A 22,486-nucleotide genomic window follows, 5' to 3' on the forward strand; every position below is an offset into this window, starting at 1 on the left:
CCTGGAATCCCACAGGAACATAAGGATTAAAACGAGAAATTTAATTAGTTGCGTGGGTGAAACCGCGGGACGCAGCTAGTTTAACATAATTTCAATAATCTTACCGAATTTTGTCCTGACTGAACTTGAGCCAAAGGTTACAAAGAGTTAAACGGAAAATCTTGTATGACGTTTGTAAACGTTTTACTTTTTACTCTGACCTTTGTCCGACTATTAGTTATGTTACTATCCGCGTTGAGATAGATAGTTTATTGGAGAAATCTAGAACATGTGACCCTTAATGAACGTAACGAAAGGAAATACCTAATAGGTTTTAGGTTTCTGGCAGCAGCTATGAAGCTTTATTGTACCTAGGTACTTATTTTTATAGTGGGGAAATCCCTAAGGCCGGTTGCAGAGCTTCACCGACGGCTTCAAGCTCTGCAACCGGCCTAAACCTACCTTCCTATTTACTATCTACCTACCGATCAAATGAATATTGATGTTAACTTTTGAGGAATGATCTGAGCCCTACATTTTCTAATTTGTCGTATATTTAATGTCAGTAAAAAACGGTAACATGACAATAAATCAATACAATCGGTACATATTTTTAAACCATGACCTGAACATTTGCTCGTTTTTAATGAATAGGGATTTGTCGTTACCGAAATAGCCTTGCGGTTGTGATGTCTTTTATTTTTTTTACTGCTAACGGATGGTTACTTTTATTAAATTATGTATACCTAACAAATAACAATATAGTAGTTACTCTTTTTCAATTCATTTTTTTAACATGAAAGTTCAATGTAGACATTCAATTATCTTATATATAAAAATGAATCGCAAAATGTGTTGGTAAGCGCATAACTCGAGAACGGCTGAACCGATTTCGATAATTCTTTTTTTATTATGTTCCTTGAAGTACGAGGATGGTTTTATGTAGAGAAAACGTAAATATTATGTACCACGGGCGAAGCCGGGGCGGACCGCTAGTTTATTATACAATTTTATTATTAGAAAATACCTATTACTCTATTAGGTAATATGATACTGTTTTGACGATAAGCGAGTGATAGATCAAATTATAGTATCCTATCCACATCCTATCGATGAGCATTTCAAATGGTTACTAATAGTTTTAGACAGAGTAAAGCCTGGATTCATCGTTTCAAAAATATATAAGGGTACCTATATTATATTGTCAATTATAAAATGCTTATCTCCTAAATGAATTATCGTTTAAATTATTATTGTTTAGGGCAAATTTCAAAATAATATACAGTATACATACTTAACTGTTTATTACTAGTTATGTATTTTTAAAACTATTAGTTAATTGCAATTTACATCGAATATAAGTAGTTTTCCTTATTCATCTAGTTACTTAAACATGTTCTGCATCTCCTTTTCCAAATCCAAACGAGAACTTCTTTCGTATTCGGGGTAATAACGATATACATAGAAGGGGTCGTACTAAAGTTGATAAAAGATGTAAGCTACTACAAATCAAATTGATGAATCTTAACCAATCTTCATTAATTATAGTATGCTCTTTTGCACTATCCATTGTGGCTGTAGAATAAATTCCATACAAATTCAAAAGAGTTCGCGGAGCACACATTACAAAATAAACCACGATGAGGCATAGAGACAGTTTTAAAGCTGGTACCAATTCATTAAAATTATTTCGTTTTTTAGATATTAACTTGAAACTTATAAGAAAGCTTATCGTTGTCATGATTAAAACCGGTAGGAAAAAGTTAAATAGAGCTAACATAAAATGCATGTTTAATTTATGACTGGAATCCACTAAACTGCAAACAATACCATGGTCCAGACGAATTGTTGTAGCTAATGTGAATTCGGGGATACTTAGCGAAGCACACAGAAACCATACAAAAAATGTGGGTGGAGCAATTGGAACTCTAGTATCAACGAGCCGATAGTCCAAATTCATTGTTCGCGGTGGAGTAGATGTATCGCTGCTAGCAACCAGGCTGTGACGCGAAGACCGCATTTCTTCATCTTCTTCAGTACTGTTGCGTTTAACTTTTTGGGCAGCGAGCTTATCTTCCAGATTTATGGTCGCTAATGTGTGTAATGCAATAGTTGCCACTAAGTATATTGATGCAGTCGACGCGAAAATACTGATTCCTCTGAATGCTGCACAACTGCTTCTGCCAAAGTCCCAAGTTTGTGTGTTACGTGACCATAATTCGGGCCCAATTGAAACACTGAGCAGCATGAAGTCTGCTATCGATAATTGGATGATGAAACAAAATAGACCTGAAAAGAGAATGACTACTTGTAATGAATTTACAACTTAAAAAAAGTATTATAACTACATATTTATATTGGTACTGGTGCTGGTATTAGGTGGTATATTGGTACACACATAAAAGTTTTTATGTGTGTACCAATATAATATGTACTTACTAAGTTCTATAATACTTACTGAACCTATTTAAAAAATTCTATTCTATTATCATTAATTATCAACCTATTTCCAATATAAAGGAGGTTCTATGCTCGTATGTACTATATGTAGGTACTATGTACCTTTTATTTTTATTCTCATCTTAAGATAGAGCCAGCCGGGGTGAGCGGCTTTTTGTATATTTTAATAAAACTTAAAATACACAGCGATAAGTCAAATATCTTCAAAATCTAAATTAAAAGGTATTAATTTTTTCAGTTTCATTACCTAAAGTTAATACTCAAATCTATCGACATCTTATAAAATAATTTAGCTAATGTATCAAACTTTTGATTTATCAGATCGACTGTGGTCGAATGTCGACCTTGATTCTAACGACTCATCTGCATTCCACTGCACATACAAACAAACTTTGTAGAAGATCTAAATAATTGCAATACGAAGATCACGATATAGGTACATACATACTTTACATATACATAATATATCGTTAAACAAATTAATGAAATATGTTTATTTACTGATATCTAGTGCTTTAATATAATAATAGTTTCTTGGATCTGGAGTACCTATAGTACTTATGTTGACATAAAATCAAAATATTATAGTAGAAATGGAAGTAAATTACCGTTTTTCGCCCGTCTTATTATTGCTGCTATCAAAGCGCAGTTAGCGAGGCTTGCAGCGCCGGCGACGCACGCAATAAATATCGCAAGGACGAGCGGCGGGAACAGCGGAGCGGCCGCAGGAGTCGCGGGCTCCGACATGGCGTCGGCCGCCGGGGAACGCAACGGGATCAATGACTCGGCTGCGTCACCCGCGTACACCGAAGTCCCTTAAGTTTTTTTGCCACAAATGAATCACCGATCTCGAAACATGTGCACTGTATAAAGAAACGGTTCAAAATATGCTTAACCGGCTTTATTACTTTGTTTTCGTGCGTGCGAAGTGGCCGCTATGAACGACACTGTTCATCATATCGTGAAATGTGTGCAAAATTATGATTAAGGTCTAAGCATATAATTATTGGGTAGTTTTTAGTATTCCAGGCTCGTATCGCACTACCTGTGCCGTGCTGGAAACGCACGTTGGAATGACTGTCACTGGCTCCTTACGGCAAAAATAACTGTAGGTTAGCAAATAGCACGTATATATTTTTTAATTTCGCCGTTTTTATAGTACTTTCATTAAGTAAGTATTAAAACTATATAAGTATTAAAATTTTATCAAAAATTGTTAATTTGTAGACTTTACTGTTAACAATAAGTCAAAAATAATGTCTATCTCTACTATACGTTCAATCGCTATATATTTTATGATTGAATATTGTAGCGTTACAAGATAAATAATGCACCTACGACGACAAAGTAAGTAAATGACGATCGATTCAAGATGAATGTAAATTGTATGATTAAACTTCTCCAATCTTAAAAGTTTATACGATAATAATAATAGATAGCTCTAGCTATCTGTAGCTGCTCCCTTGGTAGTTGGTACAGTGGTTGACTCATGAGCATAGAGCAGAGGGGGTTCGATTCCCGATGGGGACTATGAATAAAACGTTCCGATCTTTAAGGACATAGAAGGCTTACGTCTTGTCCTTGAAGAAAATTGGTCAGCGAAACCTAGACACACAATGAATTTGCCCCATACCACAAGGGGAGACGGGAATTCACTTACTTATTAGTTACATATTATACTAACTACACACTTTGTTACGGGGATATAATTAGCGATCGATTAAGGTACGATAAACTTTCCAGTATTTATTTTTAGTTTTTACCTAAATACAGTAAGTATTAAGAATCAACAAACATATATTCTGCGACCGATAACAATACAGCCTACCAATAAGGACCAAAAATCCAAAAGGTTCTACCTGCATCGTATTCACAGGGGCGCATGAAGCAGTTTCCATTGACATATTTTATATGCTTATTGTGCTTCTAATGTAGCGATCATTCCTAAAAATAAGTAGTTAGAGTTATTGTGTTTCTATATTTCCTAAAAGAGATATATGGCTTTTACATACATAGGTAACTAATATTATGTAATATATTTTTAACCCACAGAAGAAATAATAAATCATCCAAGAACTTGCACCCTCTATAGTTTCTGAATATTGTAGGTACTAGTACTGAAATAGTAAACCTTTTCAATATAACTAGTTATGAAACATATTGACTAGTCTGCGTTAAAGGAAATAACGATTTTTAGAGTCCGAGGGCGAGGCTGTTGTACTTTTTGGCGCATTGCCACTTGAAACCGCTGTAGTTGGGGTGAACTTACTAATTTATTTGCTACTTACGCTACTTTGTCACGATGTAGTAGAAGGTGGTAGTAGTAAGTAGTAGTAGTCTAATTAGGCTAAATTTTGATTACAATTTACAAATTTATAAATAAAGGATTAACTACCTATTTCAGACTACATATTGTAAAAGCTCGTCATATCAATTTCGAAGTAACTAAGTAAGTAGGTATTACTTAATTCCTACTTATATTTACGCGGTCCCTCAAATAGGTAAATTTATTATCTTACCATATTTACAAACCTAATAAAGAATTAGGTTTTAAATTTATATTCTTCATTATATTTCTAAAAATTTATATATTTATTTATATTGTTCAGTTTATCAGTCTATGAAGAATGAAGATACACATGTCTCTTGCTTTCTGTAATCAGTTTTTATGGTAAAAGGATGCGGGTTAAAGATACGCGTAATTTGTAATTATACACTTAGATAAAAGAAAATTTATTAGAAAGTTTCGTACAAACATTGCAAAAATGAAAAGAGCTGAAATGATAGGTACATTAATAAGCTTATATTTTAAGCATAGTAGAGAAATAGTTGCGTAATCAGAAAAATAGTTCTTAGATGTACAGTAGAACTTAATGTAGATATGTACTTGCAATAAGAGGCTTTGTGTTTATTTGTTTTGGTTAATAAGACTGCAGACGGCCGCGGGCGACCGCCCGTTGGATCGGAGTGATGGATGACTCGCTACAATGCTCCTACGGGGACGAGTGTAGGCGGTGACATGACAGCCAAAATCTGCACTTTCCTCCAACTTTCTCTCCGAGGTGCGAAAGGTGTACTTTAGGGGCACGCAGTGGTTATTCGGTCTTTCGGTAGCCGACGAGGCAAAAGTGTACGCATTCTAATCTCTATAGCAGCCGGATCGATTCCTTGTCGCACAGTGCATCGTTCGCATTTATGATATTCAAATAACCTGCATGATATTTCCGTCTTTATAAAGAAGTGTTGAAAAGTTTCTTTGCTAATTTCAAACGAATCTCTGAAGTGAAATGTTACAAGACGATGGCGTTTCAAGTTAAAACAGTGATAGTAGTTTTGTTTTTCACGCTCCGAGCCGGTACGCCTGCGCATTTTCCCGTAAGTAAAAGCGAGGGCGGGCGGCGCTCTTTAATATATTTAAAGTTAATTCTTGTGTTATATTTTAATTATATTTTATATATTTTTAATTATATCATTGTTTCAATTTGATTTATTAAATTACTATTATTATTATTTGATTTATGAAAAAGAAAATTCAACAACTTATAAATTTCTTACATATGCTAATTAAAAATATCATAATATGTGTTTTTAAATTCTCAGAATAACTAAGTACATATAAGCATAATTATTATTTTGTATGTTAAATAGGTAGGTAAGATATTATTTATTTTATAAACGAAACTTAAGTACATAGGAGAAGTAATTTGGCATGAGACCACGCCAAAATATGTAATAGCACCAGAGCTGAGCCAAATATCCCATCTTTTGTGAGGAGTGTTTCAATTTCCTAAAGTAAAAATCTACATAAATACAATATAGAACACGAACCGATCGGGACTGTTTAACTTTATTTCTTTCAATTGCTTCTTCAAAAAATATAAATGTTGTGAATTTAACTCCGTAGCTTTTCGTAGCGTTATTCACGTGTGAACTCGGCTATTTGCTCATGGCAAGTGTAATGTCAAGTACGAGACATCTTTTGTAATTGCTCCTCGTATTGCTCTGTCAATATTAATTTTAATGTTTTATACATCCAACATTTAGGTCTACATAAGTCACAAACAAGTTATAGGTATCTACAATTAAACCTAAAAGTTCTAATACTTATTTGAACTTAAAATTACAGTAAAGTTAATAAATCCAGAAGATATTTATTAATAAAACTATCTAAGTACTAGGTAGTAAATATATTGTCAGTAAATAATTAATTGTTGCTTTACCATAGAGCTGCTCGATAACTAAGGACAATAGTTAATTAATGCGCTAACATTGAAAAGTTAATTAAATTAGGTAATATATTAAAGCCTGCATATATTTTTCTGCATTAGCACTTGAATTAAGTGATGATGATGAATAGAGTCGATTTTTGTAACATTTATATTCTGGTGTCATAGAGCAATAGATCGCAAAAGTGGTATGTGTAAGTATACACTATACAGTGTTCAAATATGTACATATTTAAAAACATATTATAAAAACTTGTATATGATTACAAAGCTCATTATTTCAAGGTTAATGATATTTTTAAATATTATTTCATACTTCCTTTTATAAAATAGATTAGAGTCTGATTTCGTACTACGTTTTTCAATGGAATTCAGTGAAAATTTTCTTGCAATGGATTTTTTTTAAAATAACATAATGCAAAAAATTGGAATAGTGGATTAAATAAATATAATATTATAAACGTGAATGTTTGTGAGGGTGGATGTATGTTTGTTCCTCTTTCACAGGAAATTTACTGAACAGATTTTGAAAATACTTGGCCAACGGGTTCATACTTCATCCACGGGTGAAACCACGCGGAACAGCTTGTATATACATATATAATTATGTATTACTGAAATTTATACACGTGCCAGTCAGTTGAATTACAAGAATGGGGCAAATGTTTACATTTGCCAGCTTTGTATACTATTTTATCTGTAAAATCGTATCAGGAGCTAATTTTATTGACTTTTAATAAAGCAACAGAAAAGTACATATTTTTTTTTCTTTTATCCCATTCAATGTTAAGGTACTTACTCCTTTAGATAATGTAGGTACTGATTCAATTTCTATTAGCATTCAGATTCCGCTCAGCATGTTAGACTCATCCTATTTTATAGTAACTATTATTCTAGTAAGATAAAATAAATTTCCAATTAACAAACTCATGAAAGTTACAAATAAATAACGGCCTTTTCGAAGCCTTGTCAAAAAATATAAAATAAGTGTTCCTGAAGAAAATGCACTTTCTCAAGTGTTAAAAACATGTGTCATTCTGTCACTCACAATCATAACGGTAATTCATTCAAGTCAACGCATTTGTTTGGAAAACAGTAAGTAAATAACGAAACCGTTGCCATGATATTTAAATTCAGAAGTGTTTAATAATAAGTAAACTGATGTTCTCGTTTCTATGGTGTTCACCTAATTATTAAATGTTAATAGGTTAAAAATGGACAAATAACTATTTAATAATTAACATTTCGCTCTCTACCCCTTCTTTATTCCTTTTTATGAGTTATCGTTTCGGACGTATTTATACTGTTGTGTTTTCCATTTGCATTTGTCATGAAATAACCTCATATCAGCTCATAACCACACAATGAAATATGTATCTGTACCTACGTTAATTAAACGTGGTAAAATAAGCAAACAATAATTATGAAGGTACATATTATATTATGATGTATTAAATTTATCATAAGCATAAATTCGTATAATTAAGTCAACCTTAAATATAATTTTTGTATTTAATAAGTACATAGGTGTAGGTAGGTACTACAAACAGTATTTTTATCCATTTGTTCTTCCGCAAAAAAAGATTAAAAGTCTGAAATAAATTGACATAATATCTATTTTAATGACTCTTTTTTATTAAAAGCGTTATAGCTCTATAATAATATCATTGAACAGTAAGTGGGTGAAAAAATGCTCTGTGACATAATTTTATGACTGATACGGTACTATTATAAAATTTGTCTAAATTACTTTCACCTCAATTCGCGTAACCATTTGGACCGATAATTTTATTTTGGCAATTACATTACATAAGACGATGCGGCGTTATGGTTCCACTGTACTGGATCACGTAGTGAGTTACACAACAGTTAACGGCACGTACTTAGAGTTTTCAATCGAAGTGCGATGATTCATATAATGCCCCGTTTTATTTTAACTGCAGGCGACGCGACGACGAGACGCTAAGCTCGAATATGATGACTGATGAAGTCACTTTCATCCGCAATGCTAACGTAATAGTCGAATTACTACCATAATTGATTTTAAACATTAATTATTCGCATTTTTTGCAAACTCTTAATACCATGGAATGCTTTTGTCTCATTGAGGCTTACGATAGAAAATCACATAGTTTGACTTTCCCTTTTAGTTTGCTTACAAGCGCTAATTTATCAATGCCCTGCTCATTCACGTGGTGACAATTTCGGTTTCACTAACCTCTATATTTTGGATGGACTAGTTTTAAATGTTTAGAGGTGTCATTTTATGTAGATGCTGTGAGAAATTAACCAATAATTAGTAATTAAATCATAACGTAAATAAATTTTAGTGTTGAAATTCAATTATCATCATTCATAATTATGTCGGAAACAAACCTTATACGAAGCACTTTTATAGTAGCAACAAAACTACTTAATTAAACCATGTTTACTATGGATATCTCCCGACATTTGCTAAATAATTTAAATTAATTAAGAAATACGTAGACAAAACATGAATACGAAATAGGTCATCAAATTCATGAAATTGTTGGGCATTGTTGCTCTACATGCGTGTCGACGAATAACAGTTAATAGAGACAATTAAGCGTTTTGTTAATTAACGAAAACAATAAGATAAATATAGATAGAGATACCTACATGTTTTTGAAGTCAAGTCAATTTCAGAACGACTGTTAGCCATGCACTCGACACGAGTCGAAATTATCATTGACCTTGTTCATTTTTCTCAAGTTCCTCACACGACACACGACAGTAGCGTGATCTTGATACCCACATTGATATTATGTTGTATTGAAAAAGAAAGCACTAATGCATTGTATGAGTAATCCTATAGCGGAAATTATAATAATAAGTCGAGTGTCGTGTTATTCTAAGTATGTACTTATTAAAAAGTAGTTAGGAAAGTGTGTCATTTAAGACACGTGACATACTAACATAGGATTTTGATTTCTTCTTTCTTTTCAATTACTTAGAACGGTAGCTTTGAATTGTAAACAGATACTGAATGCTTATCCTACAAAAGATATAGGTGTGTTTACCTCAATGACAGTAAAAAAAGGTTCAGGAAATTATTTTTGTATGTATTTGGGTCAGTCGGCCCATGACTGCTTTGTATCCATGTTATTAATACAATGAATCATAAAAGGTTCTTCCGTGATCCGTCAATTTCAGAAACAACGTATTAAAACAGTATTTTAATGAATACCAAAAACATTTTAAAATAACCTGTTCTGATACTTGATGTTATTTTAGAACATATTACCATTTTCTTCGTGGTTGCTGCAAAACCAAGAGGCTGAAGGGAACCCTGATGGTGACGAGGTACAAGTTGTATATTTGCCGAAGCCGGTGCCTCGAGAAGCATTATCATCGTCGGATTCATCTCAGGATGCAGTTCCTTTTCCCTACAGCTTTAAAGCATTCGGAAGGTTTGTAATTACTATCAAGCTTTTTACCTGATCTTAAGTTTTACCTAATTATATTGGATTGTTAACTGGAGTAGGCAATATAAATAATTATTTATTAGTTTATTAATGAAGTTGAAAATAAAAACTTATCATGAAAACATTAAAATCATATTATAATGCATTAATAAAAAAGTATTACTTTAGTAAGACCATGAAACGTATCGAAAGAACAAAAGAAACAAACTAAAGCGCTGCATTGTTTTCAAAATTATTATTTCTAATCGCCCAAATAAAAATTGTAATGCGCTAAACCAGAATGAAATTAATAAAATAAATCGATAGGTAATAACTTATGTATTTAGTCTAGGTTTAATTTTAAACTCTACTTGAGACACAGAATAAATTATAGTACTACGCTTGAGACAGTAGAATATCGATCCTGCGTCCTCCTGTCTGTAGTCTGTACCTAACGGAGTAGACGTGATATACTTACCACGTAATAAAGTTCCTATCCTACCTTAAAGATATTTCATTTGGTTCATCGTAAATTTAATACAATTACTTTGTGCTAAGTACCTACACGTTATTTTATACCTAACTATAAAAAGCTTACGCAAGCGATTTCACTGTGTTAAATTTTTATAATAATTACATCCGGAATCATAACAAAGAACGATTTATTTATGGGCATTGTAAACTACGGTTTTTTGTCTTAAGGGTCAATCACTTTTCAACTCAAATACATAATTATATATTTAAATTATTTCCCATAATCATAATATGTTGTACATAATAAATTCTATACTAGAGACTTGATGTGATTTACCAATAATTCAACTTAGTTTACTTATCTTATATATAAAAATGAATCGCAAAATGTGTTGGTAAGCGCATAACTCGAGAACGGCTGAACCGATTCCTTGAAGTACGAGGATGGTTCTTATGTAGAGAAAACGTAAACATGTACCACGGGCGAAGCCGGGGCGGACCGCTAGTTTTATATATATTATGTAGGTAAAATAAATAAGTAAAGATATGCTACACGTAGATATTATACGTGAGTCATGAAAATGTTTTTTAGTAACTTTGCTTTCCTTTATTTTCCGATCCTATAGGATTTCCGAGATAAAACCTACCCTACGACCTTTCAGGTCTCAAGCTATTTCTGTACCAAATTACACCAAAATCTGTTCAGTGGCTGAGGCATGAAGAAGAGACAGATAGAGTTACTTCCGCATTTTTAATATTAGTTAAAATTAAGATAAAGGCAAACACAAAAAGGAGAGCGATTTTATTTTATTTCAATATCTTATTGTAAGAAGAGATAAATAATGGAATACTTGTTTGCTAAGAAGTGCTTGCTAGAATTAATAGTCGATAAACATCTTCAACAAATCCATTAGATAGATCGTAGAGTCGTTGCTCTACAAATTCGATCTTAAAAAAACATAAATGATCCTGGATTATCTAAGTCTTAAATGCCACAGGGAGTGTTTTGTGCCACAGTTCCATGGCTCATTCCTCGACATATTATATTCTTATGCAACAGTTCTATGCAGGCTATTACTATTTGTATGTAGGAATGTTTTTGGGGTCAGGGTTTAACTTAAAAATCGCAAAGGCTATTTTAGTTAAATACTTTAATGATATGTTGTAAGCTTTTTATTCCTATTTCGAACCATAATTACTTATTACAAATAAGTTACTGTTTTCCAGAAATTTCGACCTGCAATTAGTTCCGAACAGACGGCTGGTGTCACCGCAATTCCGCGTGTGGTCAGAGCGGGGCGAGGAGGAGCCGCTGTCGGATGTGGACGCAAACTGTCATTTCCTGCACTCCGGCCCTGGCACCGTCGCTGCGATCTCTGCGTGCAAGGATCATGCTTTTGTAAAGACATTATCAATTATGATTTCGCGCCTAACTGGTGAACAAATATTGATGCGATTTGATATAGACCTATTGGCATCATTTTTCTTTCTTATCCTTAAACTACGATCTTTAAAATAAGACTTTTTGTATTTAATTAATTTTGTAATATTTTGGATTAGCCGATCGCCCCGGCTTGTCGCATCATCCTGAAATAACATGCCTTTCTATTAATGTAGTAAAAATCTGTGACTTCTAAGTATAATAAATATATGTATAAAAAATTGTCATTAATAAGTAGTAAATAAATAAATTGTATATCAAAGCGCTAGTACCAACGTTGTCACAATTTCACAGCACGGCCTAATCGTAACCGAGAACTCAACATACGAAGTGCGTCCACTATCGAGAGGCTCGGGGCGCGCAGAGGCCGCGCGGCAAGGACGCAGCGCGCACATCATCCGCCGCGCGACGCCGCCGCCGCTGACGCACGACGACGCCAGACCGCTGCGCCACAGCCCGCGGCGTCCACGCGTCCACCCGTCTAAGCCCGCCCCCTCGTCGTACACTATTGAAATAGCCTTGTTCCTTGACCAGTCCGCGTATAAAATCTTCCACCCTTACCACAACTACAATGAAGGCGACCTTCGGGATATGTTGCTCGCCTACATCAATGGAGTAAGTTTTATATTTTAAATTATATTTTATTTTGACATTCAATTAATTTACTTGTTATTTTTTATTACATATAAATTGTAATCAAATTATACCTAATTGGACTTCAACCCGCAATCCAGTAACTATTATTTATCACAGGTGCAAGCTCTATACCACCACCCATCTTTGGGCACCCGTATCCAGCTGTCACTGGTCCGCCTCACGCTGCTCCGCTCCCAGCCACGCGAGCTGCCAGCTCACGCGGAGCGGGGCAGACTGCTCGACTCCTTCTGCGCGTACCAACGATCCCTGAATGTTGAAGATGATGATGATCCGCAACATTGGGATATGGCTTTGCTGCTTTCTGGGTAAATTCTGAATACATTTTACAATAACATAACTACGAACGAAATATTTATGTCAGAAACGTGCAATAAAAGGTATAATACGTACTAGCGGTTCGCCCCGGCTTCGCCCATGGTACATATTTCGCAATAAAAGGTAGCCTATGTTCTTTCTCAGGATTATCTGTGCCAAATTTCAAAAAATTATAAAGCATGATAAAACAGAATAAAAATTAATCAAAATTTTGAATCAAAATTAATAACCGAGACATATTCAATTTCAGGCTAGACTTCTATTCAGAGGAAGGCGGTCGTCGCAACGGAGTGACGATGGGTCTGGCTCCCGTGGGGGGAGTGTGTCTCCCGGCACACGCCTGTGTCGTGTCCGAGTTCGGCACGACGGACACTTTGGGCCGACCCTACCCGTCCGCCGGCTTCACCTCCGTCTACATACTCGCCCATGAAATTGGACACAAGTCTGTTATTTTTTAAGTTTACTTTGATATGAAAAAAACATATCAGGATCATAATTGATTGTTTAAATTTTTTGATTGAAATTATAGTCTATAGAACTTTGATTGGCATGAAATAGCAAAATAAATTAGTTCTGATAAATTCTAAGAAATACATCCAATTATAGACATGATTCCGCTCTAAACGACCGCAAAAAATTCACATCGGTGAAGCGTAAAGGCCTTAACTTGTTCGTAATCAACATTTTTTTCCTTTTCTTAATAATTTTGGACTTCTTATTTTTTCGAATAAACATTATATTAGTTATTTATTTGCTAACAATTTGACTAGCGTTCTATGTACAATACTTTCAGCCTTGGCATGCACCACGACGGTTCGGGCAACTCGTGTACTCGAGAGGGATATATTATGTCACCATCCCGAGGCACAAACGGTGAAGCCACTTGGTCACATTGCAGCGCACGTGTCGTCGCCGATTTGCAGTAAGTTAACCATGTAGTGGAAAAGGTATGATTAGAACTAGAGACTAATTTGATTATTGCTTGTCTTTGCTTACTTCATTGTAGAAGCCTGTGCAATCTGCAAGAGGGAAATATTTATGAGGGTTCGCTACGTGCGTTTTCCTATGAATAAGTAGATACTAATAAAATAGTGAAAATATTTGTGTTCCTATTAGTAATTAGATGATAATGAGTAGAAATAATTACGCAAGAGACGAAAGTGAAATTATATCAAACTGCAATGTTTTTCTCTGTTTAATATGTTTTTCAATTATACAATAATTCTAGTTGGAATTGATATTACATGTTTTCCGATGTCGCGGTCGTGATACGGAAATTATTATTGAAAAACTTATTATATGGTACTCACTTACTTGTATATATGTACTAACATATTCGTTGCATATTCATCTTAGGGGTTTCTTTTTTAAAGGTGGGCAACATGTCTTTTTGATAGTGAAGATGACTTAGACACACCAAATGAATTGCAACATGGTAAATTCGGCGGATATCCAGGCGTTACTTGGGGAGCAAAAAAGCAATGTGAGGTAGGATTATTACTGAATGTATTCTAATACAACTATTCTGTCTCTATTATATAGTTTATTAACACCAATTTGTGTAGCAGGGACATTAAAGATCCTAAAGGAGGAAGGATACTAAAGGATAAATTAGCAATGCTAATTCTAAATTAAATAAATACAGTAAGTTTATTAATTTATGCTAATCAAATGTTTCAACAATTATTATAGGTGCTGCTACGCGACAAAGATGCAGTTCCCGTGGACGGAGGCAGCAATCTGTGTGCACAGCTAACTTGCCGGACTCCACACCGAGCTGGCTTCTATTACTCCGGACCGGCTTTACCTGGCACATCCTGTGGAAATGGAAAAGTAATTAAAGCTGAATTATTTATTTTATTGAAACGTGCTAAATTCACACAGTAGTAGCGAATTAGATTTCAATGAAGATGATAAATAAGATAGAATCGTAAAGTAAAAAAGGAGAAAATATATCATAAAAAACAATTAAACATATGTAGTAGTCTAGTAATATGTAGTGTACCTCTACATATTACTAGCTGCGCTCTGCGGTTTCACCCATGGCTCCGCTCCTGTTGGTCTTAGCATGGTGATAGGTACATAGCCTTCCTCAATGAATGGGCTATCTAACACCGAAAGAACTTTTCAAATCGGACCGTTCAATCGGACGGTTTGAGCTTTATGTGTATGTCCGGCCGATGAAAAGCGTGTTTGCCGCTGCGACGGGTGAGGAAAACACTCCTATCGTCTCGAATTCGCAACACAATATAGATTTTTTTGTCACTGTGAAAATATGTGAATTCGATATTTAATGAAGAACTCTTCAACTTGTCTTGCTGGATTGACTACTAATTGTTATGGTGCATTTACATCAAAAAAGCGAATGCTCTGTGTCTTGTTATTTAGATTTCTATGGAATGCTCATTTTAACCCCATTATGTCAAATTCTTTTAGTGTAAACAGGCGTAGAGCATTCTTATTAAGTTGTTCTTAGTGCATTCGAAAAGATTCTATGCGACTGACCAACATTGAAATTTGAATACGGGTTTTCGTTTACACTAAAAGATCACGAAATAATGCTCTGGCTCTAGCTCTAACTCTATGTTCATTTGATGTAAATGCACCATTACATGAATTTTATGCTGAGTAGTTAAGTTTTGTGCTAAATTGCATTGTATAGGTATGTTGGAAAAGCCTTGCGGGGAAGCAAAATATTAAATAACGTAATAAAAAAAAAGACGGGTTGCACTCCGGGAGTGCCGGCAGAAGTGAAAACTTGATTATTAACGTTGAGCATGTTTGATATTTTGAAATGGTATCCGTTTTACGCTTTTTCGAACGTGTCCTGACGCGAGTTTAAGATTTTATACCCATTACAGAAAAAGTGCTCAACGCCGCTAAAGAAGTTTTCACTTCAATAATTTATTATAAATAATTTATTTTAACTTTGGTTTGTTATCTCTTGTTTATATGATATATTGTATTGTTTGTTTCCCAAATATAAATAAATAAATAAACTTTATCCCTAAATCTTACGATATCAAATCAATTATTATCCCAACTAAAATGTTTCCAGTGGTGCGACGGTGGCGCGTGCCAGAGCACCGACCCCTCATACAAGCCGAGCACGGTCCCCCCCGGCACGACTTGGAGCGCGTGGAGTTCGGGCGAGTGCCGGTCCGGGTGCACGCAGCGCGGTCGTGGCGCGCTCGAGCGGCGCCGCTCGTGCCCGCCCGCCGCGAGCTGTGAGGGCGCGTCCTATGATGTCGCGCTTTGTGATGATACTAAGGTATTCATTTGTATTTGTATTGTTTAAGTAAAAGATGAATGCAACATTTCTTTGGTACAAATGATGGATAATTAATAACCTATAACAAGATCATAAGGAAAATCTATATAAATAAAAGAAAATCGTGATAGCCACATAACTTGTAATTCAAAAACGGCTGCATGGCTTTAAATTATTTTTTATGTATCTGATTTTCAAATTGCAACTTTCATAGAAATCAGTCAAGACGTTTCGGGGAGTTTGGTTACAAGACCACATATTTTGAAAATGACATCAAATGATCAATTAAATTTTTATATATGTACTGAAAAATATGAGGGTTTATTTATGCTATAATCGAATACTATTTTATAACGCCTATTTGTGAATTTTAGCAAATGTCTGAATGTAACAGGTATGCGGCAAGAAAACGAGAGTAAGCGCAAACGACTTAGCTGCCAGAAAATGTACTGAATACGCTAGAATACTTCCCGAGCTGGATTCTCGAGGTGGAGGCTTGCAGGCTCCTCACGATCCCAGTAAGTTATTTAAATAATTAATGGTTGTATTGCCTCATAATGTTCATAAAATAAGGCTCATATTTACTATTTACTATAGTCCATAGTTTCTATTGAACACTAAATAATTTTTTTTAATCATGTGTTAAGCTTATTACATATGTAAATATTCCTGCTTACGATTATTAATAAAATAGACATTAAAGATGTAACTAAAAATATTTATTCAAAGACTCTACATTTAAGCGGTGTAGGTAAGATACAGATAACGGTCAAATTACTACAAGTCGTACAGTTAGGAATGTCGGTTTTATCATAAACAAGGAAGGAAACTACTATTCTTGATACCATAGGCACCTACAATGATCATTTAACGAAAAAATAGAAAACCAACTTAAATAGTTCACTAACACCATCTATTAGTCCATGCTAACACTAAGTTGGGAATTTTTACAATTTGTCTAAAATTTCTCGGTACCCAAAAAAAGGTTTGACTCTTCTTTTTAATAAAGGATTATTCAGCTTATTATCTAGATATGTCATAACTTTCCGATTTCCTTTATCGTACTTATTAATAAATTAATAATAATGTGTGCACAGAGAATACAGATAATTAATTAATGTACCTATTTATTTATTACTACTGTACAGTTCTTTTCATATGTTTTTTACGGTTAGGTTTATAGGTTTTAATAATAAAAAATATTTTTAACTAACTTTAAATATTGAGCAATGTAGTGACAGAGAAATTTAAACTGGCTGAATGGAATCCCGGCAGATAATATCACAACGTGTCGGTAATCTCTATCCATATATTTTGTTTATAATATAAGTAGTAATTGAAGTTTTAATGCAAGTACAGCAATTAATAGAGTTAAGTCCCATAATATTATGTCCCCTAGTGGGGTAAGGGGCAGATGCATACATCTGTTTCACTGATCGATTTTCTTTAAGGACAAGTAGGTAATCAGCCTTCTGACCGAGATTTTTTTTTCTTCGTCTCCACCCGGGAATCGAACCCAGAATCCCTCGGTTCTACGCTCACGTGTCAACCACTGTAATACTTAATTTATGATTCTATTTCATCCTTTAAATATTTAATACGTTTCCACTGCTGGGAAACGGGCCTCCTATGACCTATCACCTGTGAGGTTTCAGGCCATAATCCGCCTCCCAATCTATTTAGTGTAGCAGTAACAGTAATCACGATAAAAGAATCGTCATATTATAATATCTAATTATAATGTAATGTAATTATAATTTCAGTCATCCTGTATACTGACAAGTTTGATACCACCTAAAATACTTAATAAAACATCGCGCCATCCGATAGGATTACGCGTGTTTTATTATGGTATTAAACAAATGAATAATGAACAAACATTGGCAGTAGGCTTTCACACGTTTTCATAGATCCGTGAAAATTTTATCAAACATAGTCATATTTTCATACTCTGTTTGGTTTAGATTAGCGCATGCACATTACCGAATAAATATTGATTTAACATGGAAATGCAATACATTTTAAGTAAAGGAAATAGAGGTTAATAATATAATTTCTCCAAACAGCTCGTATGTGGATGGGCTGTGCTATATTCTGTCGACGTGCGGCCGGCGGTGGCTTCTACGCGCCGCGGGTTGAGCTAAACGACGCTGGACTCGACCCGTACTTCCCAGACGGCACCTGGTGCCACCATGATGGTTCTACGAATTACTATTGTCTTCAACACCATTGTCTACCCGAGGTGAGTGGTATTTTCTATGATTCTAATGAATATTTCAATATTTTTCCACGAAGTATAACTCTATGTAAATAATTTTATCTACTCCAAATTGAACACAACATCTTCATTGTAAATCCATGTTGATCTTTTTATGTATCATCCAAGAACGTACTATTACTATCTATTATCAAATCTTCATTCAGAGAACTAAGAACATAATATTAATAAGATAAGATAATTTTTTTATTATATAGATTAAAGGATATATGTAATGCAATAAAAAATGTGTATATTGTAAGTAATTTGGCTATTTTTAATACTATCTGTATTCACTAATCTTTTTAACAAAAATGTTATATAAGTAACATATTTACTTAACAAAGACAAAATCCACAAATGCCATGCTTAGCAAACTTCTGCATTGTGTAGAGCCATTAAAGACAAAATAAGCGTTTGGCGGGCGCTCTAATCCTATTGTTTGTCAACACGGACGTCATCTCACGCGCTCTGTTCAATCAAATGGACCATAAAACTGCCTTTAAGATAAGGCCAACTCATGCACCAGCGTCACTTAAATACTTACAAACTACGCTTTTAGCTTATTAAAACATGATAAAATCGTTAAGATAGCATGGTTTTAGTGTAGCATATTTAGTCACGGTATTATAATGTTCTGTACTTAAAATATTGCTTTCTATTGTTAACATTTTGGTTCGCTAACTCATATGAATATGTATAGGTAAATGTAAATAATATGAGTTATTATTTGACGATTTGTTAGTACTGAAGGCACTACCGAGCACACGTGTCAGAAGGGAAACTTCTTTTTCCAGAATCAAAATACCAAAATCGTCGCCGTACTCCATGACGTGACGGTATTGCCATGACGCAACCTTAAACTTATACTCTCAACGCGCCTAAAGAAATTTCATTTTCAAAATATGTATTATCTATTGTCAATGATGTGTAAATTAAATAAATGAAGTAGAAAAATACCTATTAAAACCAGATCTGCAACTGCTGCATGCTGATAACGATATGATTTTAAATAAATTAAATAAATATTTTAATTTAATGGGTATTAAAGTATTTAACAAGACTTTATATGTGTGACATTCTCAAATATTATTTTAGTATCTGATCTGATTTCCACGTTGTGTAAAATAAGTTAACATAACGCTAGTTAACATAACGCACTAGCGTTATGTTAACTTATTTTACGTTACGTTTAATTTGAAGTGTCTACTAAGACACTTCAAATTAAATACTCTTAAATAAGTCGTCAGACGTCACGGAATTGAAGGGTTATTGGTAAAACAAACAGCATGCTTTATGACTTGTCTGTGCGTCATGCTCATGATTTACCAATATACGGTAAACTTTGTTGTTCACTAATTTGTCAAGATTAATCGGGCCGTTTGAACTAGACCGTGACATATTATTTTCGTCGTTTGACGTGTTTAGTCCTTCTTTTATGTGCTTAATAAACAAAGGTAAAAGATACGTACAAATATTTTGATACAAGAAGATAATGCAGATAACCCGTCAAAATACATAATGCGGAATATTTTGAAATTTGTAAATACAAGCAACGATGTTAGTTACAGACGTAGTAAAAGCAAATCTGATAGGATTTCTTAAAATTAATAAGCAATAAAGATTAATGTTGCGTTATAGACCGGGAGATACTGACACAAAATTTCGAGTCATTTGTAACAGGATGGCTGTTCTACAGGGTTCTTAGTACGCAATGACAAAAAGAAAAATGATGGTGTGAACGCTGGTACCGGCGGCTTAGTCGCGTGGGCGTTAGTCGAACTCATCGGAAAATAGCGAAAGTCAAACGATTTGTAACAGTATGGCACTTATTTTTCCTGTAAGTTTGAGGATCAACAAATATAAATACAAAATTTCAAAGATCTAGGTGTTGGAAATCTTCACTTATATAAATTAATAATAAATTTATTTTTCAAGTATGACAGCACTTTTTCCCCCTACTAGAAGTATGGCAAATATAATAATGGTCACATTTTATCAAATACTCTCCAAAAAGCCAAATGCAATACTGGTACAAAAAGATAGGCGAAATAAAAAAATTCTGCAGATTTTCGGCGGTATGGCGACCATTTGGAATCGTCCGAAAAGTATGGCATGGCGATTTTCGTAAATGGCTGCACAACGATGGTTACCTGTGCAAAAGTTAGCTTGGTACAAATGGTTGAATAATTGTTTTTTTTAAATCAACACAATCGCGTCGGTATGGCGGGCTGTAAGTCATACCGGAAAAGTATGGCATGACACTACCGCCTACTTCTTTTTTATGGGCTATCGGTAAATTCTAAAATTTTTGTGTTACAAATCGTTTGACTTTCGCTATTTTTCCGACGAGTTCGACTAACGCCCACGCGACTAACCCACCGGTACCAGCGTTCACACCATCATTTTTCTTTTTGTCATTGCGTACTAAGACCCCCGTAGAACCGCCATCCTGTTACAAATGACTCGAAATTTTGTGTCAGTATCTCCCGGTCTATTATCATTCTTATTAAATTTATTGCGGATGTAAACAAGAGCGCATGCGGCATGAGATTTATTGTAGTCGGTGGCTCGCGTCAAGGCGTTCAAGTCAGCATATGTGGAAATAATTATCTTCTATATGTCGGAAGTATAAAAACGGAACACAAGATTTTTAAATAAAACTACCGTCACTTGCTTCCAATGCATTTATTTAAACCAACTTTGAGCGTTTTCAAATAACCATTTTCACGAAAAGATTCCTGAATGCGTACAACATTCCCTATGTTTACTCATCATTAGTAATAATTTTATTGTTTAACACGATTAGTCGATTAGTAAAGTATCTTGTCTACATCTAGTCATAATATTAATATGTATGTGTACTACATTACAAACATTTCTCTAATTTTCAAACGACTTTTCAAAAATTTTAATTATGTTCATAGAATTTCAAGATGACTGCGCAGTATCACATTTGGGAGCTGCCAAGTGAAGACGTGGGAGGGCCGTTCAACGCGCGTGCGCGGGCGGCCCCCGACGATGACGACGCCCTCGCAGCTCTACGATCTTACCTTTCGTTAGATGATAAGGGAACTCCATATGCTCGTGCCGCTATTCCACCCCAAATGCCCGAAGAGCCAGAAGATAATTGGGAAGTAATGGACTACATAGACATACCGTCAAAAAACAATTCATCAACAACTCAGAATTAATATATTCTATGGGTACTACGCTATTCCAGTGGTTTGCTGAACATAATTTTAAATCTGTATGTGCTTGTAATATTTAATGAGATACATATAAGTGCGTTTTAAAAATGTAGAGTCGTTATTCTAAGCTTGGATACTTTATCGTTTTCGCAATTCAATCGATCTTGCTGAATACTTAATTACATATTACAATATGTTAAGTTTTCTAATAGTAATACGATTCAATTTAAAAATCACTAGTAGTAGTAATTTACTAATTTTAAAGAGTATTTTAGAGTAAATTTGATTTTTATGATTTTGATTAAATGCCTTATATCTTACTGCCTTCAAAATGTGTGTACCTACTTCTGTAGAAATATAAAATTTATTTTACAATTACATTATGTTAAAAATACAACAAGTATTTGTTCATGTGCTAGTCAATATAATATAATTATAGCATATAGGTAAGTTAATTTTATTTTAAATCTTAGATTTACATTAAGAAAATAATAAAATCTTTTCAATTTCACATTGTTTCTTTTTTATTGCCCTGTATTATATTACTAGCTGCGCTCCCCGGTTTCACCCGCGTGGCTCCGCTCCTGTAAAAGTACAGAAACAATTTCAACGCTTTGTTATTTCTTTGTGGTTTGGTTTTTCCCGTAATATTTTTCTGAATCATGGCCAGACTAATTTTAATCTCTCTTCATAAAGTTCCAACGGAAAAATTATCATAAAACTCTGTTCATAAACGACAAAGTTGTTTAAATTTTATTGTAATTGTAATTGTAAAAAAATTAAAATAAAA

At 34.2% G+C, this 22,486-nt stretch overlaps 2 protein-coding genes across 2 annotated transcripts; one reads left to right on the top strand and one right to left on the bottom strand.

The window, feature by feature from the left end:
- Nucleotides 1-1,266: 1,266 nt before the first annotated feature.
- LOC149907668 (uncharacterized) lies at nucleotides 1,267-3,383 on the bottom strand. Its single transcript, XM_090103381.1, has 2 exons — nucleotides 3,048-3,383; nucleotides 1,267-2,268 (listed from the first exon to the last, which is right to left on the bottom strand). Exons 1-2 carry the CDS (start codon nucleotides 3,184-3,186, stop codon nucleotides 1,367-1,369), a joined length of 1,041 nt encoding a protein of 346 aa, XP_089959507.1. The 5' UTR covers nucleotides 3,187-3,383; the 3' UTR covers nucleotides 1,267-1,366.
- Nucleotides 3,384-5,730: 2,347 nt separating this feature from the next.
- Nucleotides 5,731-22,207, top strand: LOC149907669 (A disintegrin and metalloproteinase with thrombospondin motifs 14-like). The gene is made up of 13 exons (XM_090102706.1): nucleotides 5,731-5,814; nucleotides 9,921-10,096; nucleotides 11,792-11,963; nucleotides 12,300-12,620; nucleotides 12,759-12,967; nucleotides 13,228-13,419; nucleotides 13,771-13,899; nucleotides 14,351-14,465; nucleotides 14,670-14,810; nucleotides 16,036-16,248; nucleotides 16,643-16,766; nucleotides 18,315-18,490; nucleotides 21,433-22,207. Exons 1-13 carry the CDS (start codon nucleotides 5,740-5,742, stop codon nucleotides 21,697-21,699), a joined length of 2,310 nt encoding a protein of 769 aa, XP_089958832.1. The 5' UTR covers nucleotides 5,731-5,739; the 3' UTR covers nucleotides 21,700-22,207.
- The last annotated feature ends 279 nt before the right edge of the window (nucleotides 22,208-22,486 follow it).

This window comes from Colias eurytheme, chromosome 6 (genome assembly GCF_061535395.1).
Source record: "Colias eurytheme isolate Ceu_HAF_F1 chromosome 6, ilColEury1 Martin Lab GWU primary, whole genome shotgun sequence".
Classification (NCBI taxonomy): domain Eukaryota; kingdom Metazoa; phylum Arthropoda; class Insecta; order Lepidoptera; family Pieridae; genus Colias; species Colias eurytheme.